A 24,213-nucleotide genomic window follows, 5' to 3' on the forward strand; every position below is an offset into this window, starting at 1 on the left:
GACAGTTCCATACTGCAGGGATTGAAACAATTCAGTTTCTGGCTAAGAAAAGAAATCCATTCCACTAAGGTTAAACGTTCATGCAGCTTAACTTTTCAGGAGATTGAGAAACAGCGAGTTCGACGTCGCGTCAGCTCTGCGCTTGGTCGGGGAGCAGTCTGGGTCTTCTCCTGCCCCTTCACACCCCCTCCCGCTTCTCCACAGACACCGCCAGCACGGGCTGTCCCGGGGGCACCCCTGTGCCCTGCTGCTGCTCCCCAGGGCAGAAGCCAGCCCCCCGCCCCGCGGACTCTCCCTCCGTCCCTGCTGAGAAGCTCTGCACCAACACCTCCGCTAGGTCGGCTCCACGACCACACAGCACAGCTCGGTATTTCACGGCCCTGGACACCTGTCTGGGTCCCACAGCAACAACCCCCCTCCAACACCTCCTTCAGCTGTGCCGGGGAACTCCAGCAGCACCCGACTTGACTGGCCATCAAAGCTGCGACATCGGAGAAAAAGAACTCAGAGTTACAAATCATGTTTGGAACATGTTGTGTGTTCTTTTGTTTAAAGAACGAATACACTCGATATTCCAAAATGACCCACAGAACCGCTGACCCACGAGTCACGGCCCACAACCACCCAGGCCCCCCTGCCCCAGCTAGTCCCGTCCCCTTATACCCGGATGGTGTCTCTGCTCTCATGAATTGGAGCCCTCAGGTCTGGAAGCAGAGAGGTTGGTATCTGTTTACTCACATCGAGAGTTATGAATATTCACTAGCCAAAATGAGAGGAAAAAAGAGTGTATACTCCTCAGAATTTGAAAGACATCTCCAAACTGTCATTCACACGTCACACTTCAAGCCTGCCTCTGTGGCGTGGGTGGTATTTTTTCACGGAAGCCAGAGATTTTCTACCTTTCCCACGACGCAGCGGCAGCTCCAAGGACGCACATGAACTATTAACAAAGACCCAATTGAAATGTGGGCGCCCTTCTCCCTGTACCAGTGTGTTTATGAAAAAGCCACTATTACTGGAAAATTCCGGCACCACACCACCCAAGTTCACCAAATTCAGAAAAAAAATAGATAGCTTTCCCTTCATGCTGCCCCAAAGCCAACTTATCCCCCCGTCACTCTTGTCCTGAGCCCAGGCCTGAGTCCTCCAAGCCCCGGCCGTCAGGGAGCAGGGGGCTGACTGATGGGGCGGCGGGTCCCAGCCAGATGGTGGGGCCCCTCCCAGGGTCCCGCTGAAGGAAAGGGAGGAAAACCACCTCATGCAGGTCTCTCTCTGTTCTGACCTCAGGCCCTGCATTCCTGATGGACAGGAAGCTTCCAGAGGGCACGGACTCCTGGGTTTGCTCATCCTTCCCACCTCCCCACCCTGCCCCCCAGCTAGCCAGCGCTACACGGAGCAGGTGTGCAAGAGTATTTGTGAATTAATGCTGGAGAACACGCCTCTAGATGTGCAAGCCTTCCCCCTCCCCAAGTCCACGGCCCACGGACACAGAACCTGTCCCCCAAGCCAGGGCGCAGCCGCTGAACACAGGTGCCTGAAGGGCTGCCCGCGGGCGCGGGGCGGTGGTGAGGCGGGCTGAGGGAGAGCCCGTGCCCGGCACGCTTGGGCACGTAATTATAGGCACAGAACTGCATCCAGCGCACAGGGCCGGCAGCAAGCAGGCGGGAGGACCAGCTTGGTGCTTGCAAACGTGTGTGCAGAACCTGTCTCATCATCATCCTTATGTCCCTAGATTCTTCCTAAATTAATCATGCCTTTGAAAATTCCACTTTGCATAATGATTGAAATTACTTTGAACAAAATTCAAAATGCTTTAAATCAAGAAAAGAGAAATAATTCAGTATTATAAAATAGAACACATTCTAAAAGATTCATAGGTGGCTAAATCACTGGGATCTCTTAAGTCTTAAAGGTTTCTTTTTACAACTGTTTTGAATAGAACCTGTAGTTTGAGTCTATAGCTAAGGAAATTAGACACAAACACCACGTCTTTCTCTCCATCTTCTTCATCTTTCCATTAGGATTTCTGTGTCCAGGAGGCACTTATCAGCCTTTGAAAGCTTTCAGTTCTATGAAGCAAACCTTTCAAACCCCTGGACACTTCTGTTCTAATAGGAGTGCCCACTGACCTAGTGCAATATCCTAGCAGGAGCCATGAGGAAGCAGATGCCACATTGAGTTCTACTTCAGTGTCCTCCTTTGATTTATCTTCTAGGAAAACCTGAACCACTGGCCGAAAACACAAACTTCCTGAAACAGTGTAGTCTGCACTGGGGAGTGAGTGCTCCGAACAACTCCTTCCCTGAAAACCACACACTTTATCCACACCGCCCTCCAGCTTCCCCACTGTGAATTAGCCTTTATCTCTAAATTCAGGTCCAGACTTTTAACTACTTAATCCATGTGGTTTTCATCTAAACGGAGAGCCTGTTAGACTCAGAAGCAGCTGAATAGATGCGTTTGTGAAACAGGCGAGTTTGTTGTCTGGCAACGGATTTATAGGTCACGATACTTTCTCCCTTTTCAACCTTCAGTTTTATTTGCATAGTAAATTGATTTTTAAACATGTTTTCGTATTTATTCCACCAGAAGGTAACTCTTCAGCTCTGGATGAAGCCGGCTGAGGACCCCCGCGACCCATCACGACCTTGTCCCGAGGCCGGCCTTGCCCAGGCCCTGCCCCTAGAGCCCCCTCCCTGCACCCGCCCGGATCAGGCAAGCTCAGCCACGAGCACAGGGGCCCACTCTCCAAGCCCCAGTGCAGAGCAGGCCCTGGGTTCCTGACCCTGCTATGAGCCCCACAGGACCCCACCCTGCAGAAGGCCCTCCTTCTGTGGAGACGCCTACAGCCCCCAGGACGCTATTTCCCCAGCTCTGCTCCACCAAGTGAGCTGTGCTTTCAGGATTTCCCAAGTAAACAGGAGGGAGCTTGGCACAAGCGTTTAAACATGAAGCCATCCTTTGCAAAGCAAACCAGGCATCAGGGGGATCCTTCTGACTCCCAGCATCGCTCTTCACACTGCGCTCATCTGCAGTCTGTCCCAGTGCGGCTGCCGTAAAGCCCCTGGGTCCCATCCACGCTCCTTCTTCTGAAACAACGACCCTCCCGACACAGCCAGGTGGGGTCTTACTGTCAGTGACAAGATGCCAGATCTCTGGTACTTTCACAAACACGGAAGATGCGGGACAAACAGAACCAACACGCTTTAGTTCCCTCCCTCCTCCGTCCTTAGAAAAAGGAGCAAAGGGAGGGACTCCCTGCACTTCCTGAGGCCACCGTGAAGTGGGGACCCAGGCAGGGCTCATCTGGGCAGAACCACAGGAGCGGCGCCTTGGGCACCGAATCCCCCAGAGCGGGCAGGCACGCAGACGCCGTGGGACTCGCTCAGACTGTCTCCCTGCTCCTGTATCAGGCACTCCTCGCCCCACAAACCGCTAACGAACCCACAGCTGTTGGCACACTTCTGAAGGAGTTTAAAAGCTCCGATAAACCCTGTGCTATTTCACGTTTTCTCCATAAAACGGCCGTAGGAAGCAGAGGAGCACTCCCGTGTCTCCCGCCCACTCGAGGAGCACTCCCGTGTCTCCCGCCTGCTGGGCCGTCAGGCGGGGGTCCCGAGTTGTGCAGGTCCCGAGGCCCCAGGAGCCCCACAGACGAAGCAGGATAAGAGCTGGTTCCCTCCAAACCCGCTCTTTCCTCCACACCACCTGCCCCCCCGGGGGTAAAGCCACTGACCCAAGTCCAGAGGCCCAGGCCTCAGAGCATCTAAAGTCCCCTGCGCATGGCTGGACCAACCACGGACGTCTCTAAAGCACACGTTTCCCTTGTTCTTAAGGACAGTCCCTCCCCTCAGCTTCTGAAATACAGGCACTAGGTGGGCGCCTTGTTAGCCCAGGTCTGGGCACCTAAACTGGACTTGTCATGGGGACCACGTGAGACCACACGCAACTGCAGAGCCAGGCTAAGAGCATCTTCAACGGACAGATTCCTGAACCGAGGTTCCCGGGTCTGAACACGTGGGCACTCGGGCGGGGCTCCCAGCCTCTGAGCGCAGGCCGCTGAGCCCAGGTTTCTGTTGGACACGGAGCTCTGTGCTGCTGGTGGGGCTCTGAAAATGTACAGTAAGTCTCCTACACGTGAGCCTTCAGGACGCAAACCTCAGAGCCGCGGCCACGCACCCCCAGGCGGGGTGGAACTGCAGCTCGTCCCCCGTCTCCTGTTGCTGTGGGTCCTCCAGCTCCACCACCCCCCACCCAGTCGCCCTCTCCCCTGTTCAGCAGATTCAGCTCCCGTGTGCCAGCCGACGCATCATACTGCCGTACTTCTCCAGGCACTGAACCGCAAGATCGAAAACGCTCTCTTCATTTTTGCGTGTTTGTTATGTATTATTTGTGTGAAAAGTGTTATAAACATATCGCATTACAGCATGGTCTGGCCGACTGAGTCAGTCGGGTACCTAGGCTGACTCTGTTGGATTTACACGAACAGATTCGACTTAAGAACTTGCTCTTGAAATGGAACTTGCTCGTACAGAAGGGACTTATTATGGTTAAGATCGGAAGTCGGCTGTCCTTAAATTAGGAAAATTATCCAGCTGGCCCAATGTGGTCTCAAGTCCTTCCCATCGGGCCTGGGGTCAGAGACAGGAAGTCAGGAGCCCAGGACAAGAGGTCACCTGCTGCTGCCTGAGAGGCAGGAGGACAGGCAGCTGGAACGCATATGGAGATGGGGACCCAGCCCCCAAACCCGAGGAACTGAATGCTGCCCTCCGCCCGAGAGAACCTGGTCTCAGGCGAGAGCCCAGCCTGGCCCCACCCCAGGCCAGCCTGCAGAGACCCCAGCACACGTGCCAGCTGGCCCGTGGAGACTGTGAGAAGATAAACGTGCACTTTTGCTAAATTTTCACTAACTGTAGCAACAGAAAACGGAGAAGAGCCTGCTTAGAAGTCTCTTGCTTTCTTCACGGACGTCAGGCCCACTAGGAAGTACGCTTTTCTACACGCAGAGTCAGAGGAATGTGTCAGTGACTGCCTGGTAGCCAGAAGCACGAGCTGCTGCCCAGTGACCTGCGAGGCCACAAGGCTGCTTCCCAGTGTCTGCACGCGTGGTCTGGGAGCACCGGGGGCAGCTCTGCCTGTTCAGCGTCAGCGAACCTCCTACCCGAACGCTGCGCTGCTTCCATGCCTGGTTTCCTTTCGATCCAGACGTTCTCCCCCAGATTCTCACGGAAGCACCTTTTCTGTCTTGTGTGTTCAATGATTTAACCTCCATTAATGGTGACACAATGCTTAAGCAAAAGCCTAGCTCCCACTGTGCCTGAGAACCTCCGACTCTAACCTCCTCCCGACAGTGAGCAGGTGCCAGAGGCCCTCTGGCCAGAGACACCCCTGCAGGCCCTGGGGGCAAAGTCGCAACGGTTAAAACTGACTTTTATCATTTCAGAACAAACTTAATGTTGGGTTTAAATATGCATCTGCTTTTTATAGACTCTTCGGGAAAAAATTTCAGAAAACCAAGGAAACTCAACCATTATTGGCCAAATAACTTTCAAAAGATGACATGGTTGGATGGCATCACCAACTCAATGGACATGAGTTTTGGTGGATTCAGGAGTTGGTGATGGATGGGGAGGCCTGGCGTGCTGCGGTCCATGGGGTCGCAAAGAGTTGGACATGGCTGAACAACTGAACTGAACTGAACTGCCCTTTCAGAAAAGGCAGGAGGTGGTGACACATTTGGTCCTACAACTGGAACCCCAGGGCGCTGACCTCTGACCTGCTTATCCCACTTATTTTTATCCACTCAAAGGATCTCCTCAAAATCCTTCCCAGGCTGTAGTTGAGAGCCTTTGATTTTAAAAAGCATTTGGTTTAGGGTTTGCAACTTCTAAACTGTTCCTTGCAGGTCTCGCAGCGAGGGTCCCCAGGAGCCACAGAACTAACTCAGGCTGCTTCAGGCAGCATGCCTGTCCTCTCCTCCCCTTAAGGTGGGGCCAGAGGGTCACAGGGCAGGGGGACGCGCGTCCGCTAAGCCTCCAGATGCCACTTCAGCACTGCTGTGTGTCTGACAAACACACCATAAAAGGCAGAATTTTGGTCATTTTACTTTGTGTCCCTTCCTGCTCATATAATAGTCAGCAGAGCCAGTAAGATGTATTTGCTTTTGTCAAGGGCTTCCCTGGTGGCTCAGCTGGTAAGGAACCTACCTTCATGCAGGAGACGTGGGTTCTATCCCTGGGTCGGGAAGACCCCCTGCAGGAAGGCATGGCAACCCACTCCAGTGTTCTTGCCTGGAGAATCCCATGGACAGAGGAGCCTGGAGGGCTACAGTCCACGGGCTCACAAAGAGTCGGACACAACTTAATGATAAAACAACAACAACAAGCTTTCTTAAAACCACAGGGAAGCCTCTGGTTTGCTGTGGGCAGAGACAGCACATCTCAGGCACAGGAGGGCCGTGTGGCTGACTCAGGGGGTAGGGCCTTCTGGGGGCCTTCCTCCTGCAGAAGCCTTGTGTTTACCTGAAAGCAGCCATGACAGGCAGGTGCGTTTCATCAAGGAAAGGGCTGTTTCCAAACCTCAAGCTCTCTTCCTGTGCTCACCCATCCTCCACTCACCTTCTTAACTTCTCATTAATGAAGGAAATGAGGCCCAGAGGGCTGCTGAGAGGACGTTTCTGGAACTGGATCCACCTTGGATGAGAGCTCAGTTTTACATTCAGTCTAATTCTGCTCGCATTTGAAACTGGAACTATGATTTCTTCTGCTAATGACCATGTCTCAGAAGAGGAAACAGCAACAGTCACTGCTAGACAGACCCACTCCTGACAAGTCGGCTCCTGCTCTGATAGCGTTTGACTATCAAGACGATGATTACTATTTCTGCAAATGCTGAATTCACCTGGTGACAAGGACATGCACCTCTGGGTTTATCGGCGCGTCCACTCCAGACCACGGTCACACACCTGAACGTGTCCGCTCCAGCTCTGCACCTTGAGACTCGGGCCATGGACAGAGGAAGTGACAGGGCGTCTAGCCAGCGCTTCTCGTATTTTGGTTTATTAGCTACAGGCGAGGACGGCGAGGACGGAGCCTGTGCAGAACAGACGAGAATCAAGGGTCACGGGATCAGTCGAGAGCACCAAAAACAGGGTGGGGAGGGGGCTGACAGGCCCTGACAGCACGTCTGCAAACTCAGATCTAACACGTCTCGGCCGCAGCAAGAGTGCGTGTGCGCTCAGAGCTCTGGGAAGAAACAAGCGCCCTTCTAGGTCAAAGTAAACTATATTCTTCATCTATTTTTTAAACAAAATACTGCACCAAAGAGAGAAAAGTCACAGGGAAGAGGCTGAGGGCAGAGACTGGCATTGGGAGGAATCTGGGGCCCTGAGGAAGGCTGTGAGTCAGATAGGCTGTGAGCTGCCTCCCCCAGCCAGAAGGTCAAATCAGAATGGGATTCATACATATTAATGCTGCCAAGATGCTAACAGGTGGTCACAAGCCTAGCTTATTAGTTAATGGCAAAGCTCTCAGCCTCTGTCCAAAAGGAGCGGGGGTGGGTGGAGGGTGGGGCCTGAGGGTAAGGGGAGTGAGAATTAATTCTTAGGTGGATAAGAAACTCAGGGTCCCCCAAGAGAGGAAAGGGATCGGAGCTCTCAAGGAGGAAGAAAGGACAAACTTTCTTTTCTACCTTCCTTAGCCTTAGCCACATAAAACGTTTTTTTTTCTTTAAGCCCAGAGCTGATGATTACACAACAAAACAACTCATCTTAAACTCTGTACCAATGGCTATGTAACAACAATGTATCTGTTTGAAGACACGTTTCTCCTTCTTAAGAACGGACTGATCCTGTCATCTTAACATGTAAATTGTGGGAGTGGGTCTGGTAGGATCTTTACAACCTTGAGACCCTCTTTTGATTTATTGTAATAACCGACTGAAAAAGTACACAGCTCCCTTGCTAAGACTAGCGAGGGGGGCACTCTCCATCCCCCTTCTGATGTCTGTGTCAGAAGCTTTCTCTGTCCCTTGTTATTCTTTAATAAAACTCTGCTACATAAAAAGCTCTCAAGTGATCAAGCCTGGTCCCTGGTCTTGAAAATAAATCTTTTTCTTCAGAAATCATGAATCCCCACTTCATTCACCATAAGCTATCAGGAAGATGCTCGAAAGGCTGAATGAAGCCACGCAAACAACCATGTTCCGAGACGTGACACCCACACGTGCCCAGTGAGCCACAGGGTCAGAGACGGTCTGTCCCGGTCCTGCGGGCGGGGCCGGCGGCATCCCGCCCCGGCAGGGGACAGCTGCAGCCCTGTCTGCCTCCCTTTCCAGAAGCATCCTTGGAGCAGCTGTGGCTTCCGGTGACAAAGGCAGGCGTCCCGGCTCAGGGACAGGCGGACAGAACAAGGTGCACATCCCCAGGGCGCAGGCAAAGCCACTAACCAGGGCGGCAACCCCAGACCCTGCCCAGAGCAGCAGGAAGGCCCTGCCCTGGGGGCGGCCAGACCCAGCGCTGTGCTGCCTGTTGTGAGGGCTGGGGAAGGGTCTCCCTGCTGAGCGCAGGGCCCGCTGGCGGAAGGGTGGGGCTGGGGCTGTGCTCTTACAGGACGGCAGACCTGCTCAGGACACGAGGACACTAGAGCTCTGTGGGGCCACTCCCCTGGGCCCTGCTTTGCTGCACAGGGGACCCGGCTCTGCACTCTGAAACAATCTGATCCAGAAAAGAATTCGGTAAAGAACAGACACAGGTACACACGTAACTGAATCACTTTGCTGTGCACCTGAAAGTCTCCCAGCATCGCTAATCAATTCTACCCCAAAGCAAAATGAAATTCCAACAAGGCCAGCAAGCTGTATACAGGGATGACTCCTTTCAGGCCAAACTCCCCGTGAGCGTTCAACCGTCTCGGGCCGAAAAGCTGACACTCCGGGATAACACCCAGCAGGTCCCATCCCGGAGCCTTATTTGGACAAAGTCTTTCCAGGTTTGATTAGACTAATGGTATTGCGATGGGGGGCTTCCCAGGTGACTCAGTGGGTGGAGAAGCCGCCTGCAATGCTGGAGACGCAGTAGACCTGGGTTCGATCCCTGGGTCGGGAAGATCCCCTGGAGGAGGGCATGGCAACCCACTCCAGGATTCTTGCCTGGAGAACCCCATGGACAGAGGAGCCTCTCGGACTACAGTCCATGGGGTCGCCAAGTCAGACACGACTGAAGTGACTGAGCACGCACGCGTGGACGCACTGTGACACGAGTTTACCCTGGACTGTCCGGGCGCCCTAACATGGTGGCATCAATCCTTACCCGAGGGACACAGGCAGAACCTGGACAGGGGAGCGGGGGCCTTGTGAAGACCGAGGTGTACCCGGGAGCCATGAGGCCGCCGGCCAGGACGCAGGGCCACCGGGGCTGGGAGGGGCAGGAAGGACTGTCCACTGTGGCCTCTGGAGACGCAGCCTGGATCCCCAGCAACTAGAGGCTGCGCGCGGGTGTCCTCCGAACGTTCTTTATTTATTAAGTCCTCAGCCAGTAGCTCAAAGGCAAAGGCACTGTAAGACCAGAGGTGTGAGGCAGACTCCATGAATCGCCACGGAGGGCCCTCTTTCTGCTTTGCGTGCTGACGTCTGGTGACATCCTGCTTTCGAGGTCACGCGAGCACAGCACTGAAAGCATCAGGTCTATCCCTGTGCCACGGATTTCATGCTGGCTTTCCTGGGACGCCCCTCTGCCTGCATGTACTGCTGCTGCTGTGTAAGAAATAGCTGTGATTTCTCATACACTGGGGCATGTCTTCAGTCACCAGTTTTCACTGAATTTTATCACGGCTAGTTGAACTCACACACTATGTTTATGGTGTAAGAGTTCATTAAGAACCGTGTTTTTGTGCATTTTCTTTGAGGGCGGTTTGCTCTTCTCACTGATTCAAACTTGCAACGCAAACATGCATCAGTATTCGGTTATTAGAACCAGCCTGCGAAACCACCACGTAAAGACGCTGTTTGGGGACTCTCCTGGAGGTCCACGGGCTAAGGCTTCGCTTCCACCGCAGGGGATGCGGATTCAATCCCTGGTCGGGGAGGTAGGATCCCATACGCCTCATGGCCAAAAAACCAAAACACAAAACAGAAGCCATATTGTAACAAATTCAACAAAGGCTTTAAAAATGGTCCATGCTAAAAAAAAAAATTAAAATGTCATAATGGATTCCAGTATAGAGTAAGCAACATTCAAATAAGCTTAGGAATATGGTTATTTTATAAAATCATTTTCAATCTACTTTTAAAAATGTAGGATAAAAAGCAATTTCCCACTAAGAAAAGCAACATTTTCCTTTATAAAACAGGTGGCATTTCATAACTCATTGAGCACATCTGGCATTAGACTATATATAGGAGGCTTTTTGTTTCCTCTGCCTTGGAACGCTTCTCGCTTGGAGGCAACTGACAAGCCCAGAGTTTCGTGTCAGATTTTCCTGGGGTTTCCTTTAGAAAAATACTTTGAATAATCCCAAGAACCATGAGGCCAAAGGAAGACACCAGGTCTCTGTAGATCAGTGGGTTTTCAGTGATGCTCAACAGCCTCCTAGGCGGTGGGTCTGGTGGGAAAGAAGGGGGAGGTCATCTGGGGTCGGCTCTGAGCTCCCTCTAGAGGCGGGTCCAGGGATGCCAGGGAGACGGGGAGCCTGTCTGGGATCAGCTTTGAGCTCACTCTAAAGGTGGGTCCAGGGATGAGGTGGGGAGGGGGAGGCCCTTTGGTGTCAGCTCTGAGCTCCCTCTAGAGGCGGGTCCAGGGATGCTCAGGAGGCGGGGAGGCCCTTTGGTGTCAGCTCTGAGCTCCCTCTAGAGGCGGGCCCAGGGATGCCTGGGAATGAAGGGGAGTCCGTCTGGGGTCAGCTCCGAGCTCACTCTAAAGGTGGGTCCAGGGATGAGGTGGGGAGGGGGAAGCCGTCTGGTGTCAGCTCTGAGCTCACTCTAGAGGCGGGTCAGGGATGCCCAGGAGAGAGGGAGCCCGTCTGGGGTCAGCTCCGAGCTCTCTCCATCCCTGGAGACTGCAGGACACAAGCTGCCTGCCCCCTGCAGCTCTGAGCCTGGGTCTAGGAGAAAACGGTGGCAGTGCCAGCGATGCAGGAGCCTGGAGCTTCCCCTCCTGATGGACACCAGAGAAGTGGGCCCGGACAGACGTCTAGGAGCTGCAGTCATGGATCAGGCCGCTCCAGTGCTGGGTAGGCTAAAACTCTGTGAGCCAGTCCATGTCATCAGAAGACAGCTCAGAGCCTGCAGGAACTAGAGAATCATGAGTCTAACTTCTGCCCCAGATGGGACATCAGCTTAAGGGTGGAGAAGTGAGGAGGCTGCTTCCCAATCTGGGCGGAGCGCCCTGGGCTGCACCTGTCAGCTCCCCTGACCCCTGACACAGCCCAGGGTACTCAGGTGCCACGCCACCATCTCCTGCCATCACCACCCAAGAAGCCGATTTCAGAGAAGGTGAAGGTGAAGTCGCTCAGTCGTGTCCGACTCTCGGCGACCCCGTGGACTGTAGCCTACCAGGCTTCTCCGTCCATGGGATTCTCCAGGCAAGAATACTGGAGTGGTTTACCATTTCCTTCTCCAGGGGATCTTTCCAACCCAGGGACTGAACCCGGGTCTCCTGCATTGGAGGAAGGTGGGGACAAAACACGCTTCCTTCTGACTTATGATGCCATCACAGGCGCAGGGAATAAGGAACCAAGGGCAACCCTGGTTCTGAGACATTCGAGCGTGACCCACCAGCCCGTGGAGCAGTGACCCTGAGACGCCTTGGAGACGCCTTGGTGTCTCTGAGCTGGAGAGTCTGAGTGGAGGTGCAGTGGCGCTCCAACAGGGAGAAATTCCACGGGGTGAGTGTCAGCCAAGGATGCTGCCTTAAAGCCACGATCTTGCCACCCCTGAACTCATGAATATGAGCTGGGAAGGAATGTGGGCAGGCCTCCCTGTTCCCCAGCACTCCACCTGAGCACCCCATGATCACACCATCCCTGAATTCATGGATACGAGCTGGGAACGAGCATGGGCATGCCTCCCTGTTTCCCAGTGCTCCACCTGTGCACCCCGCGATCACACCACCCCTGAAATCACGAATATGAGCAGGCATGACCATGGGCAGATCTCCCTGTTCCCCAGGGCTCCACCTGTGCACCCCATGATCACACCATCCCTGAATCACAAATATGAGCTGGGAATGAGTGTGGGCAGGCCTCCCTATTCCCCAGCACTCCACCTGAGCACCCCATGATCACACCACCCCTGAAATCATGAATATGAGCTGGGATGACCGTGGGCAGATCTCCCTGTTCCCCAGCGCTCCACCTGTGCACCCCACGATCACACCATCCCTGAACTCATGAATACGAGCTGGGAACAAGAGTGGGCAAACCTCCCTGTTCCCCAGCACTCCACCTGTGCACCCCATGATCACACCATCCCTGAATCACGAATATGAGCTGGGACGAGCGTGGGCACACCTCCCTGTTCCCCAGCGCTCTGACTTCCATTACCACAGGTATCTCTGGTTCTTCCAGAACTTCTACGTACAGAATCGTACAGGAGGCACTTGTGTGTGTAGCTTCATTCTCTCGGCAGGAAGTCAGTGACAGGATCTCTGTTTCTGTGTATTTCAGCAGAAGCTGGGAAAGGTTAAGGACAGGAGGAGAAGGGAGCAACAGAGGATGAGATGGTTGAAAGGCATCACCAACTCAGTGGACATGAGTTTGAGCAAACTCTGGGAGGTAGTGAAGGACACGGAAGCCTGGCGTGCTGCAGTCCATGGGGTCACAAGGACGTGGATACGACCGAGCAACTGAACTACAGCAGCAGATTATTCGCTGTCTTCGCTGAGCGGTATCTGCTGTTTGTGTGTGCCAGCGTCTCTTGCTTCGTTCACCTGTTGAGGGAGATCTGAGTCACTTCCAGTTTTGTAACAAGATAAATCAAGGTGCTGTGCTGTCAGTTAAATCTGGATGCCCAGTCTGCATTCCCGGGTAAGCTTCGTTTCTCCTGATCCATTACTCTCCTTTGGCTCCATCGTACATTTGAAGCTCTCTGTGTTGCTCTCTATGACGTCACAGACGCCAGGACTGCAGGGCGTCCAGGCTCATGACCCTCTCAGGTTTTGTAAACATCTAGAAGGCTGAGAAGACAAGACTTCCTTTCCTGTGTAGCGTGCGGTCAGTGATCACCATAAACAGTCGCTTCCTCTGGAATCCTGAATGCGCTCACCTCGTACATTCAAGTCTTTCCCGACGACCCTCAGATCTGCAGTGCATTCACAACCGACTCCGGTGCTGGAGGTGGGTCTGTTAGGAAGATGCTTTTTCAAGACGAATGCCACATGCAGAGACGCCACACCACTCACTGACAGCCTCCTGCAGGCTTCTGGCTTTCCATCACTCAAGCAGAGAAACATCCATCTCGGAGGCGGGTGTGGAGTGGAGACATGACCCTGGTGACCTCAGAGGGACGGGTCCAGCTTCCAGCCCAGAGGCCCCGGTGCCAGGCACCCCACCTGCCTCCTCAAGTCTCGGGGGCTACGGGGTCGCACATGAGGTGGGCAGGAAAGGAGTCCCTGCCTCGGGAAGAGCTTCCCTAGCACCCCTCTCTGTTACTCCCTTTCTAAATGGCTCTGGAGTCAGTAAGGAAGGAGATGGCCCTCCATGCACCCAGAGACCACCCTGGACTGCTGCTCTGAGAGGGTCAGCCCCAAGACACATGCCAGCCTTTCCTGAGGAGGCACCGGGACTGCCCTGAACCCAGAGCCCGTGCCAGACGAGCGCCCAGTGGAAGGCATGTTTCATATCGTAACAGTCCCAGGGGCTGTGAGTCCATCTCCCCGGCCAGTCACCCGCTGCTGGGAGAAGTCTTCCAACATTAAGACACGGGGCATCTTATGGAAAATCTCTGGGGAGTGGCCATCACAGCAGATTGTCCCCCAGGGATGGGGCTGGGAGCCTGGGCTGCCTGCAGCGTCTGAACTGGATGTAAAGCTGGTGCCCACTGATGTGGGGGGGGGATGGGAGAAGAAACGGATGTCAGGCACCAGAGCACAGCTTTAGGGGTGATGGGGTACCCTGCTCATGTTGGGAGTTGGAGGAGCCACCTGAGGCCACGGGGGTAGTGGGAGAGGGCGGATCCTGGGGATAGGAGGGATGCAGCCGTATTGCCAACTGGGCCCCGGGCACTATACAGTCCCCGGCTGAGTGCCCAGGCGTCCAGAACAGACTGGTGGACTTACACCCGAAGTCTAAGGATGATGGTGCCCAGGGCCCCAGCCTTGGGCGGCAGAGTGGGGGTGCCTCTAGGGCCAGCAAGTTGGGGCTTGCAGGAGGGAAGCACTCTGGGGGCTTTGCAAGGAGACCTGGGAGCTCCTTAGGGAGAAAGAGCCAAGATCTCCTGCTGTCCCCGGAAGGCCTCGAGGCTGGTGCAGCTGGGCCGTGGCCCCAGCACAGCGGCTGTGGCCTCCGCAGGCGTGGTGGGCATTGGTCGTGAGCTGCTCTGTGTTGCTCCTGACGGTGGTGATGTCCCTCGCAGATAGGAAGCACGTGCCTCGGGCCCTGGGGGCTTGAGAGGCACCCGTTTCTTCCCAATGCTGCTTTAAGTAGACCCAGAACTAACTACTTCTGTGACAGAGCTTCAGCTTTCACTGCATTTCCAGGGCTAATTTTCTTTGAGAATGCCTCCTGTCCAGACGGACTAGCATTAACTAAACACGTCTGCACCTGAATTTAAGTAGACCCAGAACTAAACCACTTCTGTGACAGAGCTTCAGCTTTCACTGCATTTCCAGGGCTAATTTCCTTTGAGAATGCCTCCTGTCCAGACGGACTGGCATTAACTAAACACGTCTGCACCTGACTCTCAGGGGCCCGGCCCTCCCTGGACAGCTGGACCGCCCTGCGTGACCCCCGGCAGAACACTGCGTGTGGACACGGCAGCCCGGGAACCTCGCGCAGCAGTGGGCTCTGCGTGTCTCTGAGCTGGCCGAGGGCAGGTCGCAGGTCACGGGGCCCAAGGGCAGACAGGCGGGTTCACACAGGCGCTCACACGCAGCCTTACCCCAGTCGAGCGTGTTTCTCACTGAAATGCTTGGCTTTCCCTCCAAAGAGCACCTCTTAAAGGCTCAATTAGACATCACGTATTAATTACTATTGAGGGAGAAGGGTCACTGTCAAATATTTTTCTGCAGCTGAATTAAGACACACACCTCAGGGATGAGACAGCAGCACTGTACTGTACGGTCTCTGCATGCCACAAAAAATGTAAATAATTTTCCTATTTGAATTTGATATATTTTGAGTGGAAATGTCTACTTTGTTATTTTAATGAAATTAATTCATTTCACGAAGACAGCTGAGTATCTAAATTAAGTTGTATACATTTTTAAGTGTTACAGTAATACAATAATTTAAAAGCAGATCAAAATATCTGATAGCAGATTACTGTTATATTCTTCTAATTGAAATCATTATTAGGATTATCATATAGCATTATCATAATAATGAGAAGTCATTATTATGATGATAAGATTAAAAACATCTCATGAAACATGAATGGTGGAGTAAAAACAGGGCCTGATTCTTAGACTCTTCATCGGGAGGTTGTCTGGAAGACAACTGAAGTCTTTACAGCTACCAGAATCTACTCAAGACAAAGGTCAATAAACTACCGAAGCGCATGATGAAAATAAGAGAGGAGTGTGCAAATACTATTTTTAGAAACACATGGTATCTTTTATACAGGACTGGGGGCTTCAGAGATGACGCAACGCCCCGATGTGACCTGACGACCCATCAAGCTGAGGCACTAACGTGAACGGAGGCGCCTCACTTCCTGGGCCAAGACTGTCGGGAGCAGAAGCGGCTGGTGGGAAACGCAACGGAAAGTGGCTCCCGAGCTGCACGAGAGAAAACAGACGTTCTGCGAAAGTCCGTGCTGGGCTGGCACCTGCCAGCCTAACTCAAGTGACTGCGTTACTTTCCACAGACTTCCCTCCTTTAACCTCCACACGCTTCCGGGATCCCTCGTGTTTTCCCTCCTGAAATGTGGCCTTTAGAGAGTGTCCTGGTGAAAGCCTGTTAGTGACTCTTTCAGATCCTCTTCCTAAGAACAAGTCTGTACTTTCACTTGTTCTGGAAACACGTTTTTGCGAGGAATGCAGAGATAGACCAGTAGTGATGGCTTTTGTCTCCACGGTTTTGAAAATGTTATGCACTGGGCTGCTTTGCAGCTTCCACTGTCACTGCTGAGAAATACGTTGTTAACGAAAGTGTCATTCTTCATAAGTGACCTGTTTTTGCTGGTGGATTTTAAGATCGACTTTCAGTCACAAAGTCAGAGAGGCGAGTATGACTCTACATGAAGCTCAAATACAGATAAAATGAATCTATAGCAATTGAGGTCTAAACAATGGTAATTTTTTGAGGGGGATGTAGTGTGAGATTCCCCACTCCAGTGCTCTTGCCTGGAAAACCCCATAGACGGAGGAGCCTGGTAGACTGCAATCCATGGGGTCGTGAAGAGTCAGACACGACTGAGCGACTTCCCTTTCACTTTTCACTTTCATGCATTGGAGAAGGAAAAGGCAACCCACTCCAGTGTTCTTGACTGGAGAATCCCAGGGACGGGGGAGCCTGGTGGGCTTCCGTCTATGGGATCGCACAGAGTCGGACACGACTGAAGCGACTTAGCAGCAGCAGCAGTGTGAGATTTTGGCGACGTGCTATATTCTGACCATGGTGCTGTAACATTTATTAAGCTGTCATTTCAAAGTTGAATACTTCTCAGCATGTGCCTTATGTTTTAATTAAACCGTTAAATATCATTCTATCGTTCACTCGTTCATTATCTCTGCCTGGGAGACCAGCCTCCCTTCCATCTAGAAGATTCAAGTCATTGTTTAACTTAAATGTTTGTTTAACATTTTAAAATGTATTCATTTTAATTACTTTTTCTCTTTAATCTGCTCTTCACTTGCAACCACTATGTAAAAGCTTCTTATGTGTTTCCTTATAATTTCTGCAAAATTCAGTTTCAATATACTGTTCCTGTACACTTCTGACTCATTCAGTTCTTTGCAATGACCCTAGCCTTTTGCATTAATCTTCTGAAAATTTTAGCTTAGAAAATCAGCTATTTATCATCATAAATCCTTTGTTCTTTAATTTGAGCTCTTTATTCATCTGCCACAGGTGCTCCGGCACCCAGAGCCCCTCAGAGGCCCAGGTCAGCACCCAGGCTCCAAGCACGTCTCGTGGAAGCACCAGTCACTCCGGCACCCAGAGCCCCTCAGAGGCCCAGGTCAGCACCCAGTCTCCGAGCACGTCTCGTGGAAGCACCAGTCATCTCTCCGGAAAAAGGAAAACCGTTTTGGACGATCAAGTCATGCAGGAGTAACCCCTCTGTTTCCTCTGTGAAGGAAACATGAGCAGTGACCAACCAACAGGGGGCCAGGGCGGAGCACGAGGGTGCGGGCGGGGCGCCAGGACGGAGTGGGTGAGGGTGTGGATGGGCCCGACAAGGTTCAGGTTCAGGTCTGGGTGGGCAGCACTGGTGTGACTGAGACTCCGCTTGTTATAAATATTCGGCCGGGATCTGGACCTGATAAGGTCGCTGGTGTGACCAAGACTCTGCTCAGGTCACTGGTGTGCCCGAGATTCCACTTGTCATAAACACTCGGCCGGGGTCTAGATGTGAACAAGGATGGACTTAGAACCCTAAGCGGTGTGAGCCATCCCTGGGCCTGGAAGAGAACACGGAGCCTGGGGTGAAGCCCTGAGCAGACTCCTGCTCGCGGAGGGGAGGAGAGAGGCAGCACCTGGGCGGAGAGCGGTTGACAATTCGGTTCCACGTGAGAACACAGGAAAGCTGTCACACACCCAAGGAGACACCAGGAATGGCTCGGGAACCACACACAGGCTGGTTAAAGGAGACAGGAGGCGCGTGCTTACCGTGTTGCTGGAGGCTCCGTTCAGATGCAGACCGCTGTCGAAGAGGGGCGAGGAGGCCCCGCTGCCCGGCTGGCTGGCTGGTCCCGGGGACCCTGTGAACAATACAGACTGTGCTGCAGACACGGCTCCGGGGCTAACCTGCAGGTCCACCCGGCGGGTCCCCGACAAGCCTGGGAGAAGCGGACGGGAACAGGATGGACTTAGAACCCTAAGCAGCGTGAGCCATCCCCAGGTCTGGAAGAGAACATACTGGCCCCTGTGCTGTGAGCCAGCGTGGCCCTCACCCCGCTGCACGGCCAGCCGCCCGTCTGGGGCCCACGGGAAGCGCAGCAGTGGGCAGGCAGGTCAGCCTTTCCCCAGGCCCAGGGAGACAGCAGCCTCCCCCCGCCCATCCCCAGCCCCCATGGCTTCACGAACCTGCACTCCCCATTGCTAGGATAACGATGCTAATTTCCTAAGTTATTTTTGACTTTCTGATGATAACTTGGATATTATTTCTTTGTTTGACACATTTGATTATCTTTCACTGCAAGCTGCTTTAGTGAAAACTAGGAAGACAAGGTGAGTTTGAGGAAAGCGATGTTTGTAAAAAGAGGAAGCAGCTCTGGATTCATCAGGGAGCCACAGCTGGGCCTGGAGCGCGGACCCGGGTGGACAGGGAGGGGCGGGGAAGGGGGCCAAGTCAGCGTCCATCTCAAGCCCTCTGTCCGCTCTCAGCAAGTTCAGGGACGGAAAGGAGTCCCCATGTCCCCTAGCCTGTGGGCCTGTCCCCATACATCCCCCACTGCCTGCCCCTGTGGCTCTGGGTGGTCAGGGGCAGCAGGGGGCACAGTGAGACCAGTGCTCACTGCACATGGACACAGTTGTGGCCACGAGTCTCCTGCCTCGTCAGCCCCGACCACGTGTCTGGACCCCTCGCCAGATGCCAGACCAGGTGCCAGTGGCCCCAGGACCCAGGAGCCACTACGCTCAGGCTTGCCCCTGCCCCCTCCACACACACAGTGGGCGATCTCGGGAGAGAGCCAGGGGACCCGCCTCTCCTGTTCTCAGACGCGACGGGAAGGGCCCCGCCGGTCGTGGACGGTCAGAGCTGCTGCCTGCCTGGATCACATGTCCTTTGTTTTCCTTTAGCTTGAAGAGTTTCAAGGCCAACATTAGCCATCAAAAGCCAACTACTGGGGGATAAGTGATATTAGGCAAAAACTCCAGACCAGCTGGGAAGCCAAGTCTGACCGGCACATGGGTTTGCTTAATCAAAACCCAGACACTGCTTTAAAATCCAGATTTCCCACTTTCCTGGAAGGTGACAAAACCTGACTCTACGGGGTGAAGTCCCCGAGCGACAGGCACTGGCCGGAGCTGAGGGCACTTCAGCAGGGGCCCCACACCGCCCTCATCTGCACCCCAGATGGGGCTGCGAGCACCGGCGTGCGCCTGAAGGGGAGCAGGATGCACACGGGTCCCTCCCGTGTCACCAGCGTCCGTGTTGCGGAGGACGGAGCTGACAGCCCGGCCACGATGCTGCAGTCACTCCTCCGAGACACAAGCCCCTGGTGTGGTGGTTGTTGATCATTACCACCAGTTCACAGATGAGGAAAGTTAGTGGATGTCGTGCAAGTTACTTCTGTGATTTCAGTTTTCTTCTTGAAAAGTCAGGAGCCCGTTTACAGGCTCGCCTTCAGGACCCCGGCACAGTTTGGGTGAAGCAGGTGCCCATCACCCCAGATTCCCTTCAGACACTAGACCGCACAGGCAGAGCTCCAGCGGGCTCGGGGGAACCTGATGAACTCACGGGTCTTCACACTGACGTGTCCAGGCCGTCGAGGAGCCACTCCAAGAGTGAGGCCGTGTTCTTTCACGCCCCCCTTACCGTCCCACCCGAGGTTGTGTGGCCAGAAGACAAGTGTGGGCAGCCTGTCTGTCTATCCCTCTGAGATAGCAGGATGCACACAGCATCCTGACCGTGGGATCCCTGCTTCTGAAGAGGCTGCGGGCGTGTTACCCAGCAGGACGTCTCAGGAAAAACAACAGGTGAGGAGGAAGCTGTCGGCCCCCATGAGCCCCACCACTTACCTAACGGGAGCTTCAGAAACGACGGTGCTTCCCTGAGGTACTCGACAGTGACGGTCACCTCATCGCCAGCATTTTTCAGAAGATGCACCTGTCAGTGTGACAAAGGACAGCCACTTTACCACTACAGAGGGACCACGGAAAGAAAGCGTGCATCCCCACCAGGGCTTGCCGGGGGGCTCGGACGGGAAAGAATCCGCCTGCAATGCAGGAGACCTGAATTCTATCCCCTGGTTGGGAAGATCCCCTGGAGGAGGAAATGGCAAGCCACTCCAGTATTCTTGCCTGGAGAGTCCCATGGACGGAGGAGCCTGGCGGGCTACAGTCCATGGGGTCGCAGAGAGTCGGACACGACTGAGCGACTAACACTTCCACTCCCGCTACACGTTTCGCCTGTCTCTCGAGGAGCCAGTGTTCACGATTACCTCTGAGACTCTGGAAGCTCTGCAAGCCTCCCCTGGGGGGACGAACAGATGCGGTGTGTCCCCAGGCACACAGCTCTGTGCCTCATCCACACACAGGTGCAAGCCCAAGGCCAGGCTCCCCGCACGCTAGACACTCCCCTGCCCGAAACCAAACTCACGGAAGAAACCCACGCGGAGTACCAATCGCCAAATCTCAGACACTGGCACACAGGCCCGCGCATCTGCTGTGATGCTGCAAACTGCAAACACGAGCTTCAGAGCTGAAACGACCCTTTGGTTTGGAGAAACCGCGTGCATCACGTCGCCCCTCTCGGTTACAAGGTCACCCACCCCCGGGCTCAGGCTTTCATGTGCAGTTACAGAGCTCCCCACGTTAGCTCTGGAGACAGCTTTGAAAGCCTGACGTGTTTCCCGTCAGTTAGGCCACCTCGATCCAGACACAGCAGACACAGCCCAGAAATAAGCAGCTATAAGTGTTCCCACCCCGGCCCCCTCGGGAACGTCCCCGATGCCTCCATATGACCTTGGTGCCCGGCCCTCGCATGCATAGCCACCGGCTTCTGCCCGGAGAACCCAGGAATGCCTTTCCTCTCACCCGGGGACATTTCCATGCCCCCCAGATCCTGACGTCCCCCGCCCCTGTGCCTTGGCCTGTGAACCCCGCTGAACACACGAGCCCAGGTCAGCTGAGTGAAGGGAGGGCAGGACAGCACCGTGAGCATGAGACGGACGCTCTGCTCGGACGGCCTGGCGGCTGGGGGCTCTCTGGGACCACCCTCTGCCCAGGCCGAGGCCCCAGAGACAGGAGTGCACCACCCCAGCCCCTCCCGGCTGACACGTGTCTCCTGTCCCCTGGCCACTTGTCCCCAGGCGATTCTGATCAAAGTGCAGGGTCACCGCACTCCCTCCTCTAACCCCGGGCAATGCCCTGCAGGTGTGGGTGTCCGAGGGTGGGGGACACACCCGGGGAGGGCTTGGCCCCACAGAAGCTGCCGGGTCCTCAGCTCATGGAGTTTTACGCTGAACACCCGGGCGTCACCTGGACAGCAAGGGCCTGAGATTTGTGACTCTCTCCAGGGTCAAGTTCACCCACTGCTTCTGTCATGTGGATCTGCACGTCTGTGTGTGCATGCACACTCACGCACACCTGGAGAAGCAAGCAACCAGCCTCAGCTCCCGCAGGACACCTTCTACCAAACACACTTTGATCTGCTGAGTGACCAGCGCGACCACACGTGCGAGATGCTGGGATCGGGGTGCAGGGGTTCAGAGGGTTCAGGGGTGAGGGCTGGGCTGCAGCTTGGAATTGGAAGATTCTGTTTCTACCATTTTCTAAACACAAGGGAAGGCTTTATTTCTAAGGTTTCTTGAGTTCAAAACCAGCAGAACTCAGGATCTGGCCTGAGACCTTAGCGATAGCAGAGCAGCTGTGCGTGACTAAAACACGTATAAAAAAGAACCCATTTCAACTTGAAAAGGAGGCCTCACGAAGTGAGTCAGTGCCTTTTTGGTGATTATGGCATTTTGTTAATCAATGGCTCTCATAGCATCTAAGACCCTGGACTGCCATACTGGACTAGAAGTTAATTTAACATTTGATATTTTGAAAAAAATTCTGACCATGTTGCATAGAAACGCAGTTCTGCACCATCTCTCCTTCTGAGATCCTCTAAGATCAAGCACGGACCCTACTCTGGCCTCTGTGGACGTCAGGCTCGGGTCTGCGCTGGGGGCTCCAAGGCAGACAAGTGGGGCCGGGGCACCCGCAGGGGCACCCGTCACCCCAGCATCCCCGCCTCCCTGCTATCACTAACCTCTGCATGCAAGTCAGACCAAGCAATTTTCCAAATGTCGATTTCCGTTGCTCTCTGAATGGTGAGAGGTCTCAGAATTTGCTCAGTAAAATTAAGTAAAGTTCCCCCCTGCCAGGGCTGCTCCAATTTCGTGTGTCAGTGTGGATGGGGACATGGTGCCGTAAGCAGCGGGACATGGACAGTTTCTGTCACCCTGAAGCCGTGAGGCTTTGCTAGGCAGGAGGCAACGAGCAGGCAGGAGTTCATTCTGTGGAGCTTTTTGGTTGAGCAGAACTGCCTTTTTCCCTTTTAGTATTAATTGAATCTAGAAAAATGAGGGTGTGAAACTGTGTGATTTATGAGGTCTTCTACAAATTTAATATTTTTATGAACTTCATGAACCCGAAAAGCTGAGATCATGTATGTCATTAGCCACACTGATTCAAGCATGGCTTCTGTATCACATAAGACTGTGGACTTATAATTTGATAATTTGGTCCAAAAGGTATATTTATATTAGTCAAATATTGGGATAGCTCTGTGTATTAAGTTTACACATCTTTTACTCAGAAGCTTTTCTGCTGGATGAATGCTTTCCCCCTCCTGGGGGCTTGGATAGAGTTACCTGGCTGTGCATTGTCTCTTTTTGAATTACTGTGTGTATTCTCACCTTAAGAAAGCAAGCTTTTGCAGAAATATTTTACAGAATATTTTGCAGATAAATATTTTGCAGAACTGATATCAATTTTGCAGAACTGATAAATGTTAGGTTTAGGAAATAAATTACACGTCATCCATTTGAACCTAAACCTTAAACCACGTGTCCCATCCAGCCTGTATATCTTACCTCCATGCCTGGAGAGTTAAAGGAATCCTTCTTAGTAACGAACCACTAATATGCTGCGTTGTGGACCCTGACCCGACCTTGGCCAAGGTTCACATCTGGAAAGGCACTGGGGCAAAGCCTGTGACCCCCGTGTCCACGGGCCAGCATCCCAGACGGGCACCACAGGTGAGTGTTCTGAGATGGCCTCCAAGGTGGATGAGCACGCAAAGCCAGAGGGACCCTCACAGGCTTGACACAGGCCACCTGGGAGGGCTCCTCACTCCCTGAATTTCAGCCCCCATCTTCAAAATAGGAGCCACCAAATCTACCTTTTACAGCACCCGAGAGGCCCCTATGAACACATGCGTGAAATGCATGTATAGAAACAAAATAATTAGAATAAGAGAATATCTAATAAAAAGAACAACATCCATAAAAAAACCACACACTTACCACTTCTTTGTGGGTTGCACTTTCTACATTGATGCCATTAACCTGAAAAGATGACAAATTAAGAATTTTGAGGATAATAATTGATAAGTCTCAGTTCAGAACTAACAGGAACTAACATGCAACAGAGCTAAGGACTGAAGTTCAAGATACTGACCTGGAGCAGGGCGTCCCCTACGAACAACATCCCTGTCTGGTCTGCTGCAGGGTCGTAAAAGGGGCAACAGTGTTAACAGAGACTCAGAGACATCACGCTCCTTGGTGGTGGCTGAAGCAGAGTATGCAGCCACCGGTACAGTCTGTGCAGGTGTGTGAGTGTGTGCACACGTGTGTGTGCATGCACGTGGACGTGGGAGCCTGTGTAGGTTAATGTATGTGTGTGTGCCTATGGGTACACGTGTGAGTGTGGGCATCTGTGTGTGCACGTGTGTAAGTGTGTGTGCACACATGTGGATGTGCCTGTGAGAGGCAGTCTGTGCATGTGTGCACAGGTATGCACATTGAGTATGAGTGTGTGCATATGTGTGAATATGCATGCATGCATACGGATGTGTGTGCATGTGGGAGTTTGTGTGGGTGAATGTGTGCATGTGTGCACAGGTGACTGTATCTGTGTGTGCACGTGTGCACGGTCATGCACACACGTGCATGTGTGGATGTGTGATGTG

General features: G+C 53.4%; 1 protein-coding gene across 1 annotated transcript in view; it reads right to left on the minus strand.

Moving 5' to 3' along the window:
• The window catches only part of SNTG2 (syntrophin gamma 2), a 77,697-nt gene that overhangs the window by 30,950 nt on the left and 22,534 nt on the right, over window positions 1-24,213 (minus strand). The window contains exons 6-10 of the mRNA XM_027550246.1: window positions 23,703-23,746; window positions 23,549-23,590; window positions 20,055-20,142; window positions 17,982-18,073; window positions 6,965-7,092 (exon numbers count right to left, since the gene is read on the minus strand). Of these exons, the coding sequence (XP_027406047.1) occupies window positions 6,965-7,092; window positions 17,982-18,073; window positions 20,055-20,142; window positions 23,549-23,590; window positions 23,703-23,746 (394 nt within the window). The remainder of the gene's footprint in view (window positions 1-6,964; window positions 7,093-17,981; window positions 18,074-20,054; window positions 20,143-23,548; window positions 23,591-23,702; window positions 23,747-24,213) is intronic.

Source organism: Bos indicus x Bos taurus, chromosome 8 (assembly GCF_003369695.1).
Source record: "Bos indicus x Bos taurus breed Angus x Brahman F1 hybrid chromosome 8, Bos_hybrid_MaternalHap_v2.0, whole genome shotgun sequence".
Taxonomy (NCBI): domain Eukaryota; kingdom Metazoa; phylum Chordata; class Mammalia; order Artiodactyla; family Bovidae; genus Bos; species Bos indicus x Bos taurus.